Source organism: Cebus imitator, unplaced genomic scaffold (assembly GCF_001604975.1).
Source record: "Cebus imitator isolate Cc_AM_T3 unplaced genomic scaffold, Cebus_imitator-1.0 Scaffold213, whole genome shotgun sequence".
Lineage (NCBI taxonomy): Eukaryota > Metazoa > Chordata > Mammalia > Primates > Cebidae > Cebus > Cebus imitator.
In genome coordinates this window covers 269,725-292,697 of record NW_016107528.1, presented here as the reverse complement: position 1 = coordinate 292,697, position 22,973 = coordinate 269,725, and the positions used below count along the sequence as shown (strand labels likewise).

The window sequence follows — 22,973 nt, the reverse complement described above, 5'->3', positions numbered from 1 at the left end:
TTTTGAGACTGTCTTGCGCTATTGTTGCCCAGGCTGGAGTTCAGTGGCACAATCTCAGCTCACTACAACCTCTGCCTCCTGGGTTCATGCGATTCTCCTGCCTCAGCCTTCCAAGTAACTGGAATTACAGGTGTGTGCCACCACTCGAGGATAATTTTTTTGTATTTTTTGCAGAGATGGGGTTTCGCCATGTTGGACAGGCTAGTCTTGAACTCCTGGCCTCAAGTGATCCACCTGCCTCAGTCTCCCAAAATGCTGGGATTACAGGAGTGAGCCACCTGCCCCATATTTTTTGTATTTTTTATGCCACATAACAGTAACTAACACAGAAGCCTTCTGCGACTCAATGTGTGAGGACTTTTTTTTCCCCCACACACACCAAGCAGTGGATACCAGCTGGGTGTCCCCTAATTTAATTTTGACACTATCCACCTGGAGATAGCATCAGATCTCACAGGTTGAGGGTTCAGTCCCCAAGACTGCCCCTAACTCTACCCCCACTAGTCACAAGCTACGGTCTCCAAAATTTTAGACACTAGTCACAAGTCTAGCCACTAGTCAACAGTTAGGGCCTCCAAAAATTTTAACAAACTGAAATTTCGACAACTTCCTCTTTAGGTCTGATTATTTTTGTGTGTGTGAGTAGCTCACAAAACTAAAAAAAAAAATACATTTTCAGTTTATCACAAAATTTTTTTTTTAAATAGACGAAAATAATATGTAAGACAAAGTCTAAAAAGGTCCCAAACACAAGAGCTTTTGTCCCCATAGAGTTGGGGTGCATCATCTTCCTCAACACACAGATAAATTTTTGTTTACCTTCCTATAAGTCTCTTCATATTTAGCTATGCAAAAGTTCCCCAAATCCTGTCCTCCTGGACCTTTTAAAGAAACTTTTAATTAGATGGACATAATTCACAACTATATAATTAAACAAAAGTGATACATAATCTAATACTAATAAAGAAAAAAAAAAAACCAACAAAGCCCATTTACTTAAAAATTTTGGGTCTCTCTATATAACATTTCTTCATCCAAGATAGAAGATAGAATTCCCTTTAAAATGGTGGCCTTATGACCTATAAGTCAAACAAATATTTTTATGAACAGATCCAAGACAAAAAGACCAAAAAAGTAAAAGGAAAAAAAAACCCTGCCTTAAAAAATTTTTTTAAACTAGGTTAAAAAAAAAATCTAATTTTTAAGGCCTATTTCTAAGGCCTAAAGTGCCCCGACATTTTAACAACAATATATATAACAAAGGATATAAAAATTATATGCCAAAAACCATAGACAAATACGTACCCATGACAGTTTTAAATACTGGTAAAATCCAATTTTTCTTTTGCTGTTCATGCTTTTGGTGTCATAGGTAAGTAATCACTGCCAAATCCAAAATTATGTAAATTCACACCTGTGTTTTTTTCTAAGAGTTTTAAATTTTTAGCCCTTACATTAAGAACTTTATTTTGAGTTAATTTTTGTATATGGTGTGAGGTAAGGGTGCAACTTTATTATGCATGTTGCAATCCTGTTATCTCAGCACTACTTGTTGAAAAATCAATTGACGATAGATGTAAAAGTTTACTACTGGACTCACAATTTTACTCCACTGATCTGTATCAAACTGCTTTATATAATCTGCATGCTTCAGTTTCTTAATCTAGGAAATGGGCATAACAATAGTACACATATCCCCACAAAGTTTTACTAGGGACTGACGAAAGACACAGAATATACTTAGCTAACAGTATAGCTCACAGTAAACAGAAAGGACATTGGTACTGCATTATTATTATGTTTGTTATTATCATCAACCTTTTTACCGACTGTTCCTAGAGCTCTAAGTTCTAGTCTTTTGTACTACCTTGGGCATACTGCATCAACCTGGTCATTTTTAAATGAACTGCATCACTGCTTACAGGAGCTGTATTTCAGTCATTAAAGAATAGAATACTATGCATAACAAGCATTATGGCAGTAAACATTATCAGGAAAAAAAATTAAACCCTATAAAAGAATATTTGACAGACTAATATCATTAAGAGTTATATGAAAATGAAGACTGTACACCAAAATGATGATCCTGCTGCCCTGCCCAGAGTTACATATAGCATTATATTTGTGGGAACCAGGGGTACACTAAAAGCAGCACTGACAGGAGGAATTTAAGAAAATTATATCTGCTAGTCACGTAAGCATAAAAAAAAAAGAAAGAAAAAAAAAGAAAATGATATAAGGGAGTATCTATGCAGGACAATAGGAAAGCATCCAGGGAGATATATTTTTACATCACTGCAAATTACTTCTGTGCTCAGACTATTTAACTAATGAGTGAAAAGTCTGAAAGATATTTTAAGAAGTCACATTTATTTTGAATCTAGTATTCTAACTACAGCCACTCTAGAAAGTTATTAACTTTAGGTGCAGTCTGGTTTTTTTTTTCCTACAAATCAAACAAGCAAAAATCAGTTTCTCTAATCTTTTCTCACGTTAAAAAAAAAGTTTTCATTTATGCCTTTCAAAATTGATAATATACATGTAACAAATTAGAAAACAAAGACATAAATTAATGAGGCAACTTGCTTGTGAGACTGCAACTATGAAGCAAATTAACTTAAGGATAGCACCTCTTCCACCCCAATCAGATAATTGAGGAACTTCAGTATAAGAAGCTGGTTTAATTGCAGTGCAAATGAGAAGACCCCATGGTCACTGCCATAGGAAAGCCTCAGAATTTCAGAAGATATCATGTATAATATGCCTATAAACTCTTATGACAGTTTGTAACCAATTTCTTCCTTTTGAGGAAGATGGGAGGTGGTGGTTACAAAGACATATTTATAGCATATAATGTAGTGTATAATAGTGTGTACAATAGATAAACCTGTGAGTGACCGGGAAATGAACACCACGCTCAGAACCGAGCAAATTTTACAAGAAAAAGCATAGATTGCTTTACTGCTCTATGGCAATACTATTAGTTTTTACATTAAGCACTTACTGAGCATTTAACATAGATTATCTCATTTAATTCTTACAACTTGGATGAACTGGTTATTATCCCAACTTAATAAACAAACTAAGGCCCAGGCAGCCTTGATTCAAACCCTCATCTAACTGCACAGCTCTTCCTATTACCACTAGCATTATTAGTGAAACTAAACAAAAAATCTAAAATTAAATATGCATTTTTCTTTTCAGTAAGGGCAGAGTAAAATCCAAGGACTTCTACTTTCATGACTCACTGAAAAATGTACTGTTGATTTGACAAATCAAAATGAAAAAACATCTCATCTATGTGAGCCATCTGTTAAAATCTTATAAACATTCTATCAATTCTACACTTCAGAAGACAATAGTCCACATTTTAATTTTGGTATATTTTAAGGTGGTAAAAATAATACCAGAGCCTTGAAAAGGCACTAGTAGTATATGCAACAAAAGACACATATTCCTCCAAGTAATGAGTGGAAATAGGAATGAACTCCATTTAGGATGTATTCTCTTATACTACATGCTCTGTTTGATCACAACTCTCAGCTCTACAAACTGTACTAGAGGTGTTTCAATTCCCTTATTTCTCTTTCATCACTCACATTCCTACCTCTTCATTAAAACGTATGTTATACTTTTGATAGTATTTTCACTTAGTGGTTTCAGAAAGTTAGGCAAACAGAGCTTGCCCCTTTAAAACCAGAGGTAGAGAAGTGCAGGGATAATTCAATTCCAAGTAGATACAAGTATACAGAGGCAACACCAGTGAGCAAAGATAATGTTACTTACAATCCTTTTAAAAGGTAAGTCAGAGCCACACTGAAATAACAAAACACAAAAGCTGGAGACTGAGGAGACAGAGGACATGATATGGAAATGTCTACCTAAATGGAAGAAACCGAGGCAAAATTAACAGTTTATGTGAGTTAAGGTTGAGGACTGCGGCCAGAGACACACTTCCAAGTTCAGGGAGTACTCTGGAGACAGAGGGGCTCAACTTTCCAAAGAAAAAGGGATGAATCGAAGGAGGGGCTAGATTACAAAAGGTGTCAAGAATTCTCATTGGTTAACAGAAAGAACGCCGGTTAGTGACTGACTATACATTGCTGCCACTTAGCATCAGACTAGAGTGCACAAAACAAGTGGTTTCAAAGTTAATTATTTAGTTCCAAGGTTAGGACAATGGAGACTTGACTTCTGTTACTTTTTAAATGACTTTCTTGGCCTGAAAATTTAAAGCAGCTCCCAATCCTCAAGTAAAAGGTTTTCTTTTTAATTTCTCAGAGAAATGGTGGAATGTTTACATTCATTGAGTGAGTAGTAGAATCTTGCTCTAAGTCATACTGAACAATCTCTGGGCCCAGCCAGAAGTCAAAAAAAAACACAGGATAATACTTGGGAGTTTCCCCTCTATCCTCTACTGTACCACGGATACTTTTAAAAAGGAATTTACTGACTGTCAGAATGCAAAAAGAAAAAACAAAAACAAAGATAGGTGCACCAATATACACTTCTGTTTCTCATGGTTATTCAGTCTCCAAACCAGTCTAACTGCTGGTTGTGTTGTATGTATAATTTTCCTACTCATGCATGACTTTGTGCTAACTGCTTAGGAGAAATAAAGTTTATTTCCTTTTAAGTATGAAACTAGCTTGTAATCTTACACCTTTTTTAAAATGACGGTATCTGAAATTTCCATGATATGAGGCAGAATTAATAAATTTCCTTCCTATTTAATCTGATTTTAACGCTTCCTTAATTCAAGCCCAAATCCAAAGTGTATTTAAACCTTGTTAGTCTTTTTTATTACTAATGTAATTTTCAGTGGGAGATTTATAGCTCTTTTAAAAATGCAGTTCTCTGAGACTAGGATCATACTTTTCTCTTTGCTGAGACCATAGTTTATCAGCCAAACATGAGGGGCACTATTAACTACTTTTATGAGAAATTAATAAAATGCAACGTGATTTGAAATTATACATTTGTCATGTCATAAGGTTTTTAAAAAAATATTCAAAAATTTGCTTATGGAAGTTTACTAAAGGTGAGTGTTAAGACCATTCAGCTCACATTTTTAAAAAATTGTCATCTTTTTTTTTTTTAATTACAGGGGTTACTACATCTATTCTCATCACTTTATTAATGGTGAAACCCTCTATCTACAGAAAATACAAAAATTAGCCAGGTATGGCGGCACAGGCCTGTAGTCCCAGCTAAGCTGTGAGGATCAATTGAGCATGGGAGGTCGAGGCTGCAGTGAGTTGTGATGCATTCCAGCCTGGTGACAGAGCAAGACCCCATCTAAAACAAAGTAAAATAAGAGTGGAATTGTCTTATATACTAATGATAGAAAGGAATCCCAAATTTGTCTCGTTAAATCATGATACAGTTTTAAAATGGAAATACTCAGTTATTAAAAATCATGCTTTTTTGAAATTAATTTTTTTTTTTTTTTTTTTTTTTTTTTTTGTCTATGATCTTTTTTCTTTTTTTTTTTTTTCTTTTGAGATGAAGTCTCACTCTGTCACCCAGGCTGGAGTGCAGTGGCACAATCCTGGCTCACTGCAACCCCCGCCTCCCGGGTTCAAGCAATTTTCCTGCCTCAGCCTCCCAAGTAGCTGGGATTATAGGTGCCCGCCACATGCCTGGCTAATTTGTTTTGTATTTTTAGTAGAGATGGGGTTTCACCATGTTGGCCAGGCTGGTTTCAAACTCCTGACCTCAAGTGATCTGCCCACCTCGGCCTCTCGGTGCTAGGATTACAGGTATGAGCCATCACACCTGGCCAAAATTAAAACTTTAAAAGCCTGAATCAATGAGCTAGTAAATGCAAATCATTTAATACAAGGCTAGGCACTGGTAAATATTTAACAAATGATAATTACAAGCATTATCATTACCAGTATAATTATCATTATTACAAAAACTTCACGTCTGATTTTGCCTTTAAAAAGCATGCTTATTCATAAAACAAAACAGAAAAACTACGAAGTGTTAACAGTGGTTGAGTAGCTATTTCTGTGTGAGATTACAAATGATTTTAACTTTCCTCTGTATCTTTTGTCACATTTTCTTCTTCCTTTTTTCAATGACTATGCACAATTTTTTGTAAGATTTATCCAAACCTGTGGTTTATTTTCTTCACATTCAAGTGAAAACCAGTAGATTAAATTGTTGCCTCCATTTTAGCTTTTAATCAGCTCGTATAATCATCAGCCGTACTACCCTCTAAAGAATCAATGTACAATTCCACCTGAACAGTTGCCATAGAACATTTACTTTTTGTGCTTTAGTAAGCATTATCTTAAGAACTGAAAATTCCAAAAAAAAATCTAAACTCTAATCCAAATTAAAGCATTATTTTTCATTTTTCCCTAAACATTCACAGGCTTATACCAGGGCACTATTTTATAATGAGAAATGGTGAAAGGACAAGACTAATAAACAAGTGCTTCTTACAGGTCAAGTTTTAATATACTAGGCTTTGTGTTATTTCATTGTTCAGGACCATGAGTTATATGATATATATGCATGAGACAAGAATTATACTAAATTTGAGCCAACTACAGAAAAGTTTCCTGCCAGGGTTTTCTTTCCTTCATTTTGAAATGTTCTATTCGGTTACAATGAACAACTACAGTTGTGTAGTCCATTATGTATGAACCAAAATTTACCTTACCCAAAAAAAAAAAAAAAAAAAAAAAAAAAAAAAAAAAAAAAAAAAAAAGCAACCAATAATGCAGACATTCTGCTAGTTAATCTCCTAGCTATGCTAAGCTGTGATGGTATTTTATACTTACTCTCTACTACTCCTGGAATTGCTCTGTAATGCTGAAACTGGTAGAAGGATTTTTCCAACATGTACTCCGGATTAATTTCTTCTACACGCAGTAAGTTCAAAACCATGTTGTAGGTCAAATGGAAAGCACTATTTAGAGGATCAGCGGAGCCCTAAGAGAGAAAAAACTTAATCAATTTTGTAGTTTTCTGAATAAATTTACACAAGTACGTTTAACCTACTATAATGCTTAATAACATAGTCTACATTAAGAAATACTACAGAAATGTATTAGTTCTTTCCTTCAGTTGACCAATACAAAATAAAATCATTGGTCTTTGAGAAAGTGAGGGGAAAAAAAAATCAGTATGACAGTATTTAAAATATCCTTTGCCAAATGTTTAACTCTCTGTCCTCTGAGCATACGTCAGGATTGCACTTTTTTGGTTCCCCCACAGGCTGCGCACTGCAGCCTTGAAATCTTGGGCTCGAGTAGCCGTGATTACAGGCATGTACCACCACATTTGGCTAATTTGTTATTACTTTGTAGAGATGGCAGTCTCACTGTGTTACCCAGATTCCAGTCCTATCCTCCAACCTCAGCCTCTCAAAATTCTGGGATTACAGACAGACTTTTTTTTTTTTTTTTCTGAGATGGAGTTTCGCTTTTACTGCCCTGGCTGGAGTGCAATGGTACAATCCTGGCTCAGCGCAACCTCCACTTTCCAGGTTCAAGCGATTCTCCTGCCTCAGCCTTTCAAGTAGCTGGGATTACAGGCATGCAACACCAAGCCCAGCTAATTTTTGTATTTTAAGTAGAGACAGGGTTTCTCCATGTTGGTCAGGCTGGTCTCGAACTCCTGACCTCAGGTGATCCACCTGCCTCGGCCTCCCAAAGTGCTGAGATTACGGGCGTGAGCACACCCGGCCCTATTCTTTATCTACACTTTGTTAATTCCTTTTTGTCCTCCTAACTCTGGCTGTTAGTAGATAGCTAGAGTAATGACTAGACAGTATAAAATATTTTACTGTAAAATATAAGTTCTACTGTAGAACTTTATTGTAGAATAATGCAAGCTAAACTCAAAGGTTTTTGTCTAAAATAAGTCCTTCACACCACATAAACTTCTCTTTCAGCAGTGTCTCTTCAGAAGTATTTTTTAATAAAAATACTTCACAAGTATGAAAATGGCTGTGTTGTTATTTAAATAAGAGAATGACCAAATTCTTGGAAGAGACATTTAGAAACATCTAGAGTGCAGTATCATTATGTAGGCCACATAATTCTAAATGGCATAGCAAAATACACAAATACTCACAGAGTACTCAGGGGTTCTTAAATTGAAGTCCATAGGACAACCTTATGGAATCCAGAATTTTAAATGTATAAAGACAGGATTTTATGCAGAAAAAGGGGAGACTTTTCTTCTGAGTCACAAGTAATGGAATTCCTTAATTCCTGAAAACTTAAAAGCCACACACTTAAGGGGAATAGTTAGTAAGTCCCTAAAACCTCAATCTTTATCCACATTTCTTAAAAATCGGGCCAAAAGGAGTGGTGAAGTTTGCATGAAAACCAGATTCTTGGAGAAAAGAGAGATTAAAGAACTTCAGCTACTTTAAAATTTTGCAAACCGTTTGTAGACTTTTCTGTTTTCTCTTCTATGATTATGTCCACTAAGAAATCTGGGGTTTCAATATAAGAAATGTTTATTTCTAATCCCATGCTCCGCTTCTATATTACCAACTGCTATACAAACACCCATGTAAATTCTCAGTCACCTGAAACTCAACATGGCTTTTTGACATTCTATCCAAGTAAGCCCAGCATAGCCCCAACTCACACCTCCTGTACCAGCGTAATTACTAATAGCACCCTCTTTAACTCTGACAATATCCCAATTTGGATGATAAATAATATCACTACATTATCTAAAAAAATGAAATTTCTCTCTCTTGTTCCTCATTTCTGACCAACTTTCTCTTTCACATAGATTAATGGTTAATGAGTTACTCATTTAAATTCCAGCTTAGGAGTTTGTTTCTTCTGTATTCTCTTTCCCTTTTTAATCAACTATTGCAGATCATTTACTCAATATGTCTTAGTCCTTTTGTTTCTTTACCACTGCCACCACTCTGGTCCAAAGGTTCATCAAATCAAACCTAGATTATGAGAACTAGCACCCTGACACCTAGATTACTACAACTACCATCCTAACTGTTCTCATTTCAATTTCCCTCCTAATTTGTTCGACTTGCTGCTGCCAGATGACTCTTCCCAAACATGCTTTCACAGGTTACTTAAAGTCCCTGTAGGTACTCTGAAATCAGTTTTGTAGTTTATACCAAATTTCAGTTTATTTTCCCCCCAATGAAACAGAATGGAAAATAACAATACATCACAGTAGAAGTGTGTTGTTTAAAGAAAATTTTATTTCTCAAGCACACACACATAAGTATACTGGACATGTTGTAAACCCTATTGTTTGCTAAAGGTAACGATAAAAGTGGAAAATACTGAAGCTCAGAACTGAATACCCAATTTAACAATCAAGTTAATAAACTTCTCTCGCATCTATAAGTATCCACACAAATCTTTTGTTTTAGCAAAACTAAGAACTCCAAATACATGTTAATTCTTGATTCTAAAGCCCCTCCTGTTTCCTGAAATACCATTCCTTCCTTTCAGCCATGAAAATAAAAATGTAACTCCCACTCTGATTCCAATCCTTTGGAGCTTGTCCCACCTACATTCCTCCACAAAGCCTTAAACAACAACCATCTAGTCCAGAATCATCTCAAATTTCCCTGAACTAGAATTATCAGAAGTTATATTACAGCACTGGGCCATATACTGCTTGCTGTACACTTTCTGTTCTATGTATATATGTAAATATATTCCTTAAGTTTAGAAATTATCACCATTTACTAAGGGCTTAGCATATGCCAATCACTGTACTAAATCCTTTAAATACTGAACCTTCAATTCATAACAATTTTCTGTCTCCATTTTAAACAAGAAACAGAGGTTTAAGGAGGTACAGGGACTTGCCAAGACTAAACAAGTAGGAGCTAAAATCTAGGAGTATCTAGGTCTAAAGTCCTCATGGAGGGCAAATCATATTGGAACTTGTTTTATATCCTTATCATTTCAATGATAAGGATATAAATCATTGAAATCATGAGCATCACTCATATTACTGAAAATATAGGAACTCTTAAGTGTTGATAAAGTATTCTTTTTAAATGTATCAAGAAACAGCCTAATAAGAGGATTACCTAGAATTTAACTGGGACGAGACAGGTAACCAATGATAAAGATATTCTGTAAACTTTGAAGGACTCCAGGCAAACTTTGAAAAATTCCTTTTTGCCAATTTGCTTACTGAAAAGATATTAAGATTGAGAGAGCCAAACATAGCAATTATCTAGAACAGCTTTTGTAGTATTTTATAAATACTAACATAATGATCTCTTACATTTAGAATACATGGTTCATTTTGGCAAGCAGTTTCAAAAAATTAACAGGCTAAGTATTTTTGCATTATGAACCATAAAGGTGGAAGGAGAAACACATAAATGTGAATCTTCCCACTTCAGAAAAGGCCTGTACATAGTTATCTTACATACAGTTACAGAACTAACTTTAAGAGAAAAGGTATGTGCTTCTTAAATTTACGAACAATTTAAATAACCAATAAGGTAAAAATTAATTTTCCTTTAATTCAGGAAAATTTGATTCATTGTTGAAAAGAACACATTACTGACTAGAAGTATCACACTATTAAAATTAGCACTTTATTAAGTAACTAGTACGTTTATTTCATCATTTCAGAAATTATAGAAATAATTTTGATAAAACCAATAACATTTACTCAAAATACTGTGAAATTTTTACATTCTTTGGAAAACATGGGTACTATATTGGAACATGTATTTCTTCTGGTTATACTGAAAAAAATGTAATACTACTTAACTGCTAACAAATAAAAGATGCACTCACCAGTCTTTCTCAAAGCCTGTTTAATAATACACACTTTCCCATCTACTCAACTTTTCATTTGAACAAACATTATGAAAATGGATTTTTTAAAGCTAATATCAAGTGATAAAAGATGTAGCAAAGGAACTGCTGCCTTATGTCAAGTTCTGTTTGAGCTAATAGCAGATACTTCAACAATAGGAGGACTGGAAAAGATGAATAGGTTTCTCTATTGCTCCTTTAAAAATTAGTCAAGCTGGCCAGCACAGTGGCTCATGCCTGTAATCCCAGCACTCTGGGAGATCAAGGGGGCAGATCACTTGATCCTGGAAGTTCAAGACAAACCTTAACAACATGGCAAAACCTTGTCTTTACAAAAAATGATTAAAAAAAAAAATTAGCCAGGTGTGGTGGCACATACCTGTAGTCACAGCTACTTGGGAGGCTGAGGTGGGAAGATCACTTGAGCCCAGGAGGTCAAGGCTTCAGTGAACTAAGATTACATCACTGCACTCCAGCACAGGCAACAGAGCAAGACCCTGTCTCCAAAAAACCAAGCAGAGCATGGCTCATGCCTGTAATCCCAGCACTTCGGGGGGCTGAGGCAGGCAGATCACCTGAGGTCAGGACTTCAAGACCAGCCTGGCCAACACGGTGAAGCCCTGTCTCTACTAAAAATAAAAACAAAAACAAAAATTAGCTGGGCGTGGCGACAGGTACCTATAATCCCAACTACTAAAGAGGCTGAGGCAGGGGAATCGCTTGAACCCATGTAGGCAGAGGCAGCAGTGAGTAAGTTAAAAAAATTCCTCAAGCCATAAAAATAAAGGGAAAAATTATTAAAGTATTTCAAACTCACAATGATTAAATTATTTGCATGCTCAAATATATAAGTAGGTGTGTGTGTGTGTGAATGTACTGAGATTTTTAAAGCTCCAACAGGCAACAAACACATGTATTTTGCTGTATTTCTAACATCAACAATAGGAAAAAGGACTATGACAAATAGGCTTGAATTATACTAACGTACAAAGTAAACCTACTGTTTCTACATATAAGGTGACTATGAAGAAGCTACATGTTTTAATTTTTGAGAAAATGACTTTAGGTACTCCGTATTTCTATTAAAGTTGTGAAATTACTTAAGAATGATCACTTATTTTTGCTTATAAGAAAATAAAATATACCTGACGTGACTATTTTTTAGCCTATATACTTTAAGTACACCAAAGAACAAACTGCTGTCTCATGTCAAATTATGTTTAAACCAATAGCTGAAAAATCTATTTGCAAGAGGTATCGAGAAGCAGTGCCATATAGTAGTTAAAAGCATAAACTCTGAAATCAGACTGCCTGAGTTCAAAAGCAGGATTTTCCATTTAACAACAACATAGCTCTGGACAAATTTTTTAACCTCTGCATGCCTTATTTATAAAATGGAGATAATGGCCAGGCTCGATGGCTCATGCCTGTAATCCCAACACTAGGAGGCTGAAGTGGGCAGATTGATCACTCGAGGTCAGGAGTTCAAGATCAGGCTGACTAACATGGAGAAACCCGTCTCTGCCAAAATACAAAATATTAGCTGAGCGAGGCGGCATATGTCTGTAATCCCAGCTACTTGGGAGGCTGAGGCAGGAGAATTGCTTAAACCTGGGAAGCAGAGGTTGCGGTGAGCTGAGATTGTGCCATTGCACTCCAACCTGGACAACAAGAGCAAAACTCCATCTCAAAAAATAAATAAATAAAATATATAATGGGGATAATAATAATTATTGTAATTAATATTTGAGACTTAGTGAACATTCAGTAAATACTAGTTATTACAAATATTGATAAGTTACCTATAAATTCTTTAATGATAGTAAAACTACCTGGAAAAAATCCTAGAGGAAAGAAGTTCCATGTCAGTCTTAATAAAAGAAATACACTTAGAAACACAGGTACACAAACAGGTACTACATCTTTTCAATCAGTCAAACTGTGTAATATTCAAAGTGAAATGTTCCCCTTCATACACTCAAGGATGGCTATCAACCAAAAGGGCAGCTACCAAGTGCTAGCTAGAATGTAAAGAAATTAGAAGCCTCATATACTGCTGGTGGGGATGTAAAATGGTGCAAATGCTAAAGAAAACAATCTGGTAGTTCCTGAAAAGGTTATACATAGAATTACTCTATGACACAGCAATTCCATTCCTAGGTATACAGTCAGGAGAAAAGAAAACACATATTCATGTAAAACCTTGTAAAAAAAAAAAAAATGTTCATAGCAGCATTATTCACAACAGCCAAAACATGGAAACAATCCAAATGTCCATCTAGTGATGAACAGATAAAGTGTGGCATATCCATACAATGAAATATTATTCAGCAATGAAAAGGAATGAAGTACTGATAGACGTTGCAACATGGATAAAGCTTGAAAACATCAGGCTAACTGAAAAAAAAAAGCCAGATACAAAAGGGTACACCTTATATGAGTCTGTTTATCTGAAATGTTCACAACAGACAAATCCACAGAGACAGAAAACAAATTAGTTGTTGTCTAGGGCTTGGGATGTGGGTGGTCTTGTGAAGAAAGAAGAGTGACTGTTAATAGGTATGAAGTTTCTTTCTGGATTGATGAAATGTTCTAAAATTGATTGTGGTGATGGTGACAAAACTCTATGAATACATTAAAAACCACGGAAATGAGTGACTTGCATGGTATGTGAATTATAGCTCAATAAGTCTACTAGAAAAGTTAATTTAAAAAACGCAATGAAAGGTGATATAACTTTACACTTACAAGGTAACAAATCCAGAAATGTCAAGTAAATGGACTGAAAACTCTGTATTAAAGGAACCAGATGCTGTCATTAAAATATTACCGCCTACAACCTGGCAACCTGATTATGTTCTTTCCACACACACAGTACAAGGAAAGAAAAACAGCATGTGTTATATCTGGCACAATTAAAGAAAATAAAAATACAAATTTTCAGCCTTGTTTAATTTTCCTTTCATGAAGAACTAAAGGGTTTTCCTAGTGTTGATCTCTAAAATTGAAAATAAGACACCGTATGATTACTATGAATATGTACAGACAAGCTTTGTCTTCATGCATATAAAAATATATAAAGATATGCACACCTTTATCTATTTTGCTTCAGCATACCAAGCTTCATTATGACTATATCTCAAATTCTCCACAAAGTTTCCAAGTCTAAGACGTTAAGACACACAGTCTGTTTCACAGATGTTGACCTAAGTGTGTCTTAACATGTTTTTAAGTATTTTTTTTTTTTTTTTTTTTTTNGAGATAGAGTCTCATTCTGTCACCAGCCTAGAGTATAGTGATGCGATCTCAGCTCACTGCAATCTCCACCTCTTGGGTTCAAGCGTTTCTCCTGCCTCAGTCTCCCCAGCAGCTGGGATTACAGGAGTGTGACACCATGCCCAGCTAATTTTTTGTATATTTAGTAGAGGGGGAATTTCACCATGTTGGCCAGAATGGTCATGGTCTCTTGACCTAGTGATCCACCTGCCTTGGCCTCCCAAAGTGCTGGGATTACAGGTGTGAGCCACTGCGCACAGCCTGAAGTTGCTCATTTTAAGTAGCTAATGAGCTGGCAATTAATTTTGTGGGTTTTTTTTTTCTTGAGATGGAGTTTCGCTCTTGTTGCCCAGGTTGGAGTGCAATGGCATGATCTCGGCTCAATACAACCTCTGCCTCCCGGTTCAGGTGATTCTCCTGCCTCAGCCTCCTGAGTAGTTGGGATCACAGGCAACCGCCACCACACCCAGCAAATTTTTTGTATTTTTAGTAGAGTGGGATTTCACCATGTTGGCCAGGCTGGTCTTGAACTCCTGACCTCAGGTGATCCACCTGCCTCGGCCTCCCAAAGTGCTGGGATTATGGGAGTAAGCCACGCGCCTGGCCTAATTTTGTGTTTTTAATTAAAGTTTCCTGTCTTATTAACACTTTTCTCTACATGGATAAGAATTAAAAAGCAACCAGGCCAAAATTCCTTGAGTCTGTTCCTTCAAAACAAAAATAAAATCCTAGACCATCCAAAGCAAAAATACTAAGCAAGTAAAATAAAAGTCTAATCTACAATAAAGCTTAAAATGTGTCCTTTATAATTGGGATATTTATAATCAATAGGGTAAACTGTAAAAGTAGACTGTTGAATTAACTTATTAAGCTATCTGGGCTTGCAAAGGTAGAGGAAGCTCATTGCCTGCCCAAAACACTTGATATCAATCATGTGCCCTATTTCCTGTTCTGACAGGTAAAGATCAACTTGTGCAATGGAAGGGTAAAATAAAGAGATTTCTTAAAGCTGGAGGACAAAGTAAACGTTTCTGCCCTCTCTGGAGATCTTCACACCCTGTCCATTACATGAGTTGCTCTCTACCTATTAGGTGAAGTGGGATACAAGATATTAGTATTTGAGCAGTTACATCCTTCTATCTTCCCAAGCCCAGGTAGTTTCAGTATATTAACTCATTTTACTTACCTCATTTCAGGAGGTAAAATTCATTTACCTCATTTCAGGAGGTAAAATGAAATGGCTCCTGAAGCATATTTCTGGAATTCTTGGTAAAGGCATAGAATCTCAATGCAGTTACCTTAAGTAATTGTTTTCCAATTGTTGGGCTCATCTTTTCATCTACCATAAGAATTACAATTCCTCTATCATCCATTCCTCTCCTTCCAGCACGACCAGACATCTGAATGTATTCACCAGAAGAAATCTGAACGAACACAGTTAAAATTCAGAGTTTAGGAAAAAAACTGGTTAAAAAACATATTCTTAAAATTTCTCTTACTGTTAAACTTTTAAGTACAAATGATAAACCCTAAGAAAGGAAACGTGATTAAAAATAACATGAAGTTTTAGAAGAGTTAAAGTCAAAGCATAAAAATGCAAAACACATGAGAATAATGTTATAAACCCGTATCATACTGACATAACAAAACTAAATTTTAGACTTATTATCATTTTGGATCTACAATTTATGCTTTAATCTAAATTTAAAGCCTACAAATCAGGCTTTTAAAAATTTTGGCTTTTCACAGTAAGCCAATTACTGTTAATTATGCTTTCAAATATATGACAGCTACTGGGAAATATTGGCTAATTCACTGACATTAAAAAAATATCTTTGAGCTAGATATTCTGGAAAACAGCAAAATCTAAGAATGCAAACAGTGACCCAAACTCAACCAAATATCAATTCTGACTTGAATATAATTAACTTTCTGAATCTGCAAAATTAGATGACTATAATTCATGCTTTTTGAAAAAGCAAAATTTTCTATTTTCTTGGTATGTATGCTTGGAGTTTGGTAGAGTCCATTTGTCACTAAGAACAACCTAATAGAAGAAGGTTAGTAAGCCTCCTACATACAGGCTTTCGGGGCACCGCTGAACCCCTTCAACACTGGGCAAATTTTTTCCATAAGTGCATATATATTTTTCTCCTGTGGAAAGGATCCAGGTTCCTTTCTAAAAAATATAACTAAAAAAGAGTTAAAAACTACTATAGGTCATGCTGATGCCTAAGGATGCTGGTGGCAGTCCCAGCTCAGACATGGTTAGCAGAGCTGCTGAGACACTGAAAGCCCACTGCCTGTGAAATGCTTCAGGGACACTGCCTACAGAGCAGGTCCCACCAGCCTCACCAGAGAGGATGCCCTTATGTCCATGATAGGCTGTGGGAAAAGCAAGGTCCTTCCCAAGCCATCCAACGATGTCCAGCTGGATCTGGGCAAGAAGAAATTACAGCTGGGCCAGGCATGGTGGCTCACGCCTGTAATCCTAGTACTTTGGGAGGCCGAGGAAGGTGGATCATGAGGTCAGGAGTTCAAGGCCAGCCTGGTCAATATGGTGTAACCCCATCTCTACTAAAAATACAAAAATTAACTGGGCATGGTGGCACACGCCTGTAGTACCAGCTACTCTGGAGGCTGAGGCAGGAGAATCACTTGAATTGAACCCAGGAGGCGAAAGTTGCAGTGAGCCAAGATAGTGCCACCGCACTGCAGCCTGGGCAATAGAGTGAGATTCTGCCTCAAAAAAACAAAGCAAAAAGAGAAGAAGGTACAGCTATTAATCACAGAGGCAGACAGGTTTCCAGCAGCCAATCAATATGCACAGTGCCCCCAATACTGGCCACACAGAGCCTTCCTCATGACCACATAGCCAGGGTGAATAAATACAAGGCCAAGTTCAACCAATATATAACAGTTGAGTATGACATGAAGACCGCAACTGGCCAAAAGAGATTCAGCCAAGTAGTATGATGGAGCACTGAGCCACGTGGCAGCATATGCCATCAAGATAATTGAGACCAAGTACCAGGAGGTCTAGGTGGTGTGGGAGTCTGAGCTGTGTGTGCTGCACCAGGTGCGTCATGCCAACATCATCCAGCTGGTGGAGGTGTTTGAGATGCAGGATCATGTACAGATGTTGATACAACTGGTCCCTGTTAGCAAGGAGTTATTCAACCACATCATCACCAAGGGTTCCTTCACTGAGCATGATGCCATGTGAATGCTGCAGATGGTGCTAGATCATTCGGTATCTGCATGCACTGGACCTCAGGCCTAAGAATCTGCTCTGCCAACACCAAGGCACTGATTCCAAGATCATCATCACTGACTTCAATCTGGCCAGTGCCCGCAAGAACAGCAGCAACTACAAATGCCTGATGAAGACCACCTGTGGCAAGCCAGAGTACGCTGCCCCAGAGGTTCTGGCCTGCAAGCCCTACACCATTCAGTGCATGTATGGGTGCCAGGCATCATCGTCTATATCCAGCTGAGTAGCACTATGCCCTTTGGGGATAACAATCACACCTCAGAAGCAAGTACAGTTACTCAGAGGAGCCCTGGCTACCCAGTATGTCCAAACTGGCTAAGGATTTCACTGACTGCCTGCTGACAGTGGACCCTGGAGCTCATGACTATACTGCAGGCCCTGAGACACCTGTGGGTGGTAAGCATGGCAGCCTCTTCATCCATGAAGAATCTGTACCACTTCATCTCCCAAAAACTCCTCAGTGTGCCTCCTCACACTGCCAGAGCACCAAATATGTCTGGTCCACATGTTAAAGCCACTCAACAGGACGCAAGCTGAGTCACATGCAAGAGCGTGAGCTGCAGAAACTCAAACCTGTGCTACCAGCAACAGTACAGTGGCTGATCCACCTGGCTGTGATACAGACAATGGTATGATCTGAGCCTGGCCGTTCACTGCTGTGCCATCTAGGCCTGTTACCCTCTCTGGAAATGGGTCTGTATTATACAGCAAGATAAAGGTGAAGATGTCTGATCCTACTTCCTTCTCCGTGCCTTCAGCAGCGCTGCTCCTCATCATGGGCCTGGGCCCATGTGACAGAGCAGAGGTGGCACAAGGGGCTGTCTATGCCCTTGTCTGTGACTCCCTGAATGAGCAATCTGGCCTGGCACTAATATCCATTTTGGTGGGAAACTGCTCTGATAGGAGTTAGGGGAAGGACAGAACCTGGCCTTCACTGTCTCCCTAACCCTTTGACTCTTCCCCAGAACAAAGGGTCCTGCAGTGCTGGCTTAAGAGTGTACTACAGCCTCAGGACCCTTTGGGACAGTCACTTCTAGAAGCAACCCCCATTTCTCCACAGAGCCTTCCTCTCTGACTCTCTACATTCCAAAGCATCTTGATCCTTAAGATTATGATCCAGTGGGAGGCTCAGGTAAACACAAAGCTTATGCCTTAACTGGACCCTTAGCCCCTGGCTAGATCCAAAGAGCCCCCTACCTCCCATCCAAGACCCTTCTTCCTTCATGGTGCTGCCCCACAAAGACATTTCCTGGCCCCAGGATTCGCAAGACCTCTGGTGGTAGGGGCATGGCATGGACCTTAACTCTTCTAGATGGTGTGGCCACGCTGGTGGCAGGGTTGCCCCAGGCTCCAAACAATCTCTGATTATGAGAGGGTCCCTGGCCCACTAGCCACCACCCTCACTGCCTTCTTTGCAGAGCCCACCATTATCTCCCCTTCCCTCTTGGATATCCACTCCATTTCCCAGGTGCCTCTATCCCAACTGTGGAAGGTTAAAGGGAGTCCCACTGCTGCTACCTGGAGAATGGGGCCTTTGAGGGCCAAAGCAGAGGGCAGGGGGTTTACCATTAGGATTCCATTATCAGCCCTTGTTCAATCCTTTGATATGAGCCATAGACCTTTCCCATCACGCTCTGCTGCTCTTCTACAGTGGCATGAAGGTGCTACCTGGCACCTGGCATAGGTATAGGCAACATGGGAGTGATCACTGCACATCCGTCATACACACCCATTGTGTATACCCACTGTCCTCCACAAGAAGGCAGGAAGAAAAGAGCTGCTGCATTAGGGAGGGCCCCAGGCTGCTTAACTCTCTCCTTCTCTTAAGCTTCTAAGCATCTCTTCCGGAAACTTAACCATATTGTGTGAAATGTCTCTGAACCCTGGGTGGCTGGGGCATTGGCATTCTCATAGCTGCCCTTGCCCAATCCACCCTGTGCCTGCTTTCTTTCATGGCATTAGCCTTCCAGTCTGGACCCCGATGAGTCCGACTAGAGGGAGCCCCTGTGGGAGATGAGTGGGGTTGGGTGACTGATTTCCACTAGAAATCATCCTCAAATCTCATGGAACCTTCCCCCACCACAAAGCAGGCTGGAACCCAAGCTCCCTCTCTCTACAGCTGCCTTCCGTGGGTAGGAAAAGGGCTAGGGCCCTGCCTTAGCCAGGCTGCAGGGTCCCTGCTAGCATAGAGGGTTTGCTTTCCACTCAGCAGCTCCACTCAGCTTCTCCCAAGCGGCAGCCTTGGGCCAGGCCCTCTTGTTTCTGCATGTGCCACCTCCAGTGGGAAACCAAAGAGACCACTCTACCAAGTCAACCGTGCCTTATACATACCCCCATTCCATCCTCACTGCCCCGTGGGGAGGATGCAGTGGAAAGCTGACCCCATGGCCTCAGATTCCCCAAGTATCACTGGGGGCCTGAAGCCCAGGGTTGTCCCTCATCCTGAGGGTAGAACAGAGGGGGTTTAGAGATTTGAGCCTTTCATAGTCCCACCTGGGCATTCATGTCATGGACTGTGTATGAAGAATGTGTAGTTATTTACTCTGTGTACTGAGATTATAAATGTAACCCTGTATTTAATAAACAGGCTGCCCTCCTCAGGGAAGGTTGCCCATGTTCCAGAAGAAGAGGGGAGAACAATTATGCTACAGGAAGATGCTACCTAGCATCGAAAGCAGACCTGCCAACCTGGGAGCAAGAAAGACATCAGAAAAGACAACTACAACCCCTATAAAAATCAAAAAAGAATGTTTCAAAAAGGCAGTCAAATAAAATCTCAATAGGGCCCAGGGCGTCATTGTATTATGATACATCATAATTTTAAAATTTCATAATTATGATCTTGAAGCATGGAGAAAAGTCTGTTTTAAGTCCAGCTATCCATTTACCCTTACCCCAAGATCCACGTACCACCTACAAAGGACAAGGGATGCCAAAGAACAAGTAAAGTCACAAAAGACTTAGTTACTTATATTCTTATGGCATCAATTTTATCCACAGAATTAAGTAATTTTAAACAAATAGATTGTGAAATACTAAAAACTGTACAATAGTTTAAAATATAAAATATGTGGAAAATCTTTAATTGGTTTACAATTAAAAATCATATTTGAATAACTGGCCCTCGTTCAACTTAAAAAAGCCATGTTACAGAAAACATTTAAGGTTACGTAGGCCAGGCGTGATGGCTCATGCCTGTAATCCCAGCACTTTGGGAGGCTGATCATGAGGTAAGGAGATTGAGATCATCCTGGCCAACACAGTGAAACCCTGTCTCTACTAAAATACAAAAAATTAGCCAGGTGTGCTGGTGCGCACCTGTAGTCTCAGCTACTCAGGAGGCTGAGGCAGGGGAATCGCTTGAACCCAGGAGGCAGAGGTGGCAGTGAGCAGAGACTGCGCCACTGCACTCCAGACTGGCGACAGAGCAAGACTCCGCCAAAAAAAAAAAAAAAAAAGGTTATGTAAAATTTTCTGCACAATACTTACATTTTTTTTTGTATAGCATCCAATATGTTAAAATAAAATACATCATGAAAAATGTTTTGCCTTTATTTACAGTTTTAGCGAGTATACTTTTCAGCATTTTGATGATTTGTAATTACTTTCAGAAACTTCTCCAAGCAGAGAGAATCACCCATTTCAAAGATAAAAGGTTAAATAAAGGACTACTTCTGCTTTGGAAAAGACATGCATGCAAACCTGTTAAAACTTCTTTTTTAAACGTGAAGGGCAAAATAGATGCAACTACATTTACTGTAGTAGTGGTGCTTTAAATACCTTAAACGCTAAGAAATGAAAACTCTAGACAAGTAAAGTAAATGATTTAACGCATTCATAAATCACCTGCACACTTAACTCGCTATTATCAAACTCCTTCACTTAAAGGAATCTTTTTTTTGTGGAGGGGAGGTAGGAGTGAAGGAGTTAGGATAAAAATTTAAGGGAATGGAGGTTTGTTCAATTAATTAATTTATTTAGAGAGAGGGTCTCACTCTATCCTTAAGGCTGAAGTACAGTGGTGCAATTACTGCTCACTGAAGCCTTGACTTTCTGGGCTCAAGCGATCCTCCCACCTCGGCTTCCTAAATAGCTGGGACTACAGGTGCACATCACCACTCCCAGATGGTTTTGCATTTTTTGTAGAGATGGGGTCTTGCTATGTTGCCCAGGCTAGTCTCGAACTCCTGACCTTAAATCATCCTCCCACCTTGGCCTCCCAAAGTGCTGTGATTATAGGCATAAGCCACCACAAATGGCCAGGATTCAAGGTTTAACCTTGATCAACTTGTATTAGCTCAGGTTTAAGTTCTTAAGTAGACGTGACTTAAAATCTCAAAGATGGCCAGCTGTGGTGGCTCACGCCTATAATCCCAGCACTTTGGAGGCTAAGGTAGGTGGATCACGAGGTCAGGAGATCGAGACCATCCTGGCTAGCATGGTGAAACTCCATCTCTACTAAAAATACAAAAAATTAGCTGGGTGTGGTGACGTGTGCTTGTAGTCCCAGCTACCTGGGAGGCTAAGGCAGGAAAATCACTTGAACCCAAGAGGGGGAGGTTGCAGTGATCCAAGATCATGCCATTGCACTCCAGCCTGGGTGACAGAGTGAAACTCTGACTCAAAAAAAAAAAAAAAAAATCTCAAAGACTATGGAAGCCAGTTATCTGTGGTATATCAAATATAACAATTATTTTGATATATCAATTGCTTTACTTACCCATCGGAAATCCTTCCCATCAAATTTGCGGGCATTTGTAAATAAAACAGTTCTAGCTGGCATGTTAATTCCCATAGCAAAGGTCTCCGTGGCAAATAAGGCCTAAGTAAATAAGTAATTCTATAATTAAACATGTATTTTAAGCTGAAAATCTAGTTTCATAATTTTTAAGTAAATGTATCATTCATTTTTAAAATTATTTATTAAGGAGACCCTACCAAAAAAAAAAAAAACAAATATGCTATTCTCAAACATATTTCATTATTTTATATATAAAATTATTAGCTAACATTTAATGTTCCTCATAGCCCAGAAATTTGCTAATTCAGGAAAAACAGACTTTCTTCAATTCTAAGAGTGGCAACTAGAGAGAATACACACTGGTCTTACGAACAAAGCTTTAGGCTATAGAATATTTTTCTAAACACAGACAAATTTCCTGGCCTTTGCAACTGATTATGTAGTGATTTTAAGCACCACTTCAGTATTAGATGATTTCTTAAGGAAGACTAGAATCAGTGACTCTTTATATTAACTTCTAAGACCAATAAAAATAGTGGTTTAGGCACAAAACGATATACGTATAGGTAGACTCACTGAAGTACTAAATTCTCATTGTTAGAAAAGAAGTAAAGATATGTTAGTTCATCATTTTAATAGAATACTATTCATTCAATAAAAAGAATGAAGGATCAGACATGATGAAATGATATAACTTTTTTTGTTGTTTTCAAAATGACTAATGCATTATTTGTACGTATACTAGTAGATATTTCTGGTAAGTGATGGGATGATCTTTCATTTTTTACTTTACATACAATTACTCTATTTGAATTTTACAATGAACAAGTATTGCTTGTATATTTTTTAAAAGATTCTTTTTTTTTTTTTTTTTTTTTTTTTT

General features: G+C 38.1%; 1 protein-coding gene across 1 annotated transcript in view; it reads right to left on the bottom strand.

The window, feature by feature from the left end:
• Positions 1–22,973, bottom strand: part of MTREX (Mtr4 exosome RNA helicase) — a 114,332-nt gene that overhangs the window by 46,930 nt on the left and 44,429 nt on the right. The window contains exons 14-16 of the mRNA XM_017548667.2: positions 22,070–22,171; positions 15,374–15,499; positions 6,798–6,948 (exon numbers count right to left, since the gene is read on the bottom strand). Of these exons, the coding sequence (XP_017404156.1) occupies positions 6,798–6,948; positions 15,374–15,499; positions 22,070–22,171 (379 nt within the window). The remainder of the gene's footprint in view (positions 1–6,797; positions 6,949–15,373; positions 15,500–22,069; positions 22,172–22,973) is intronic.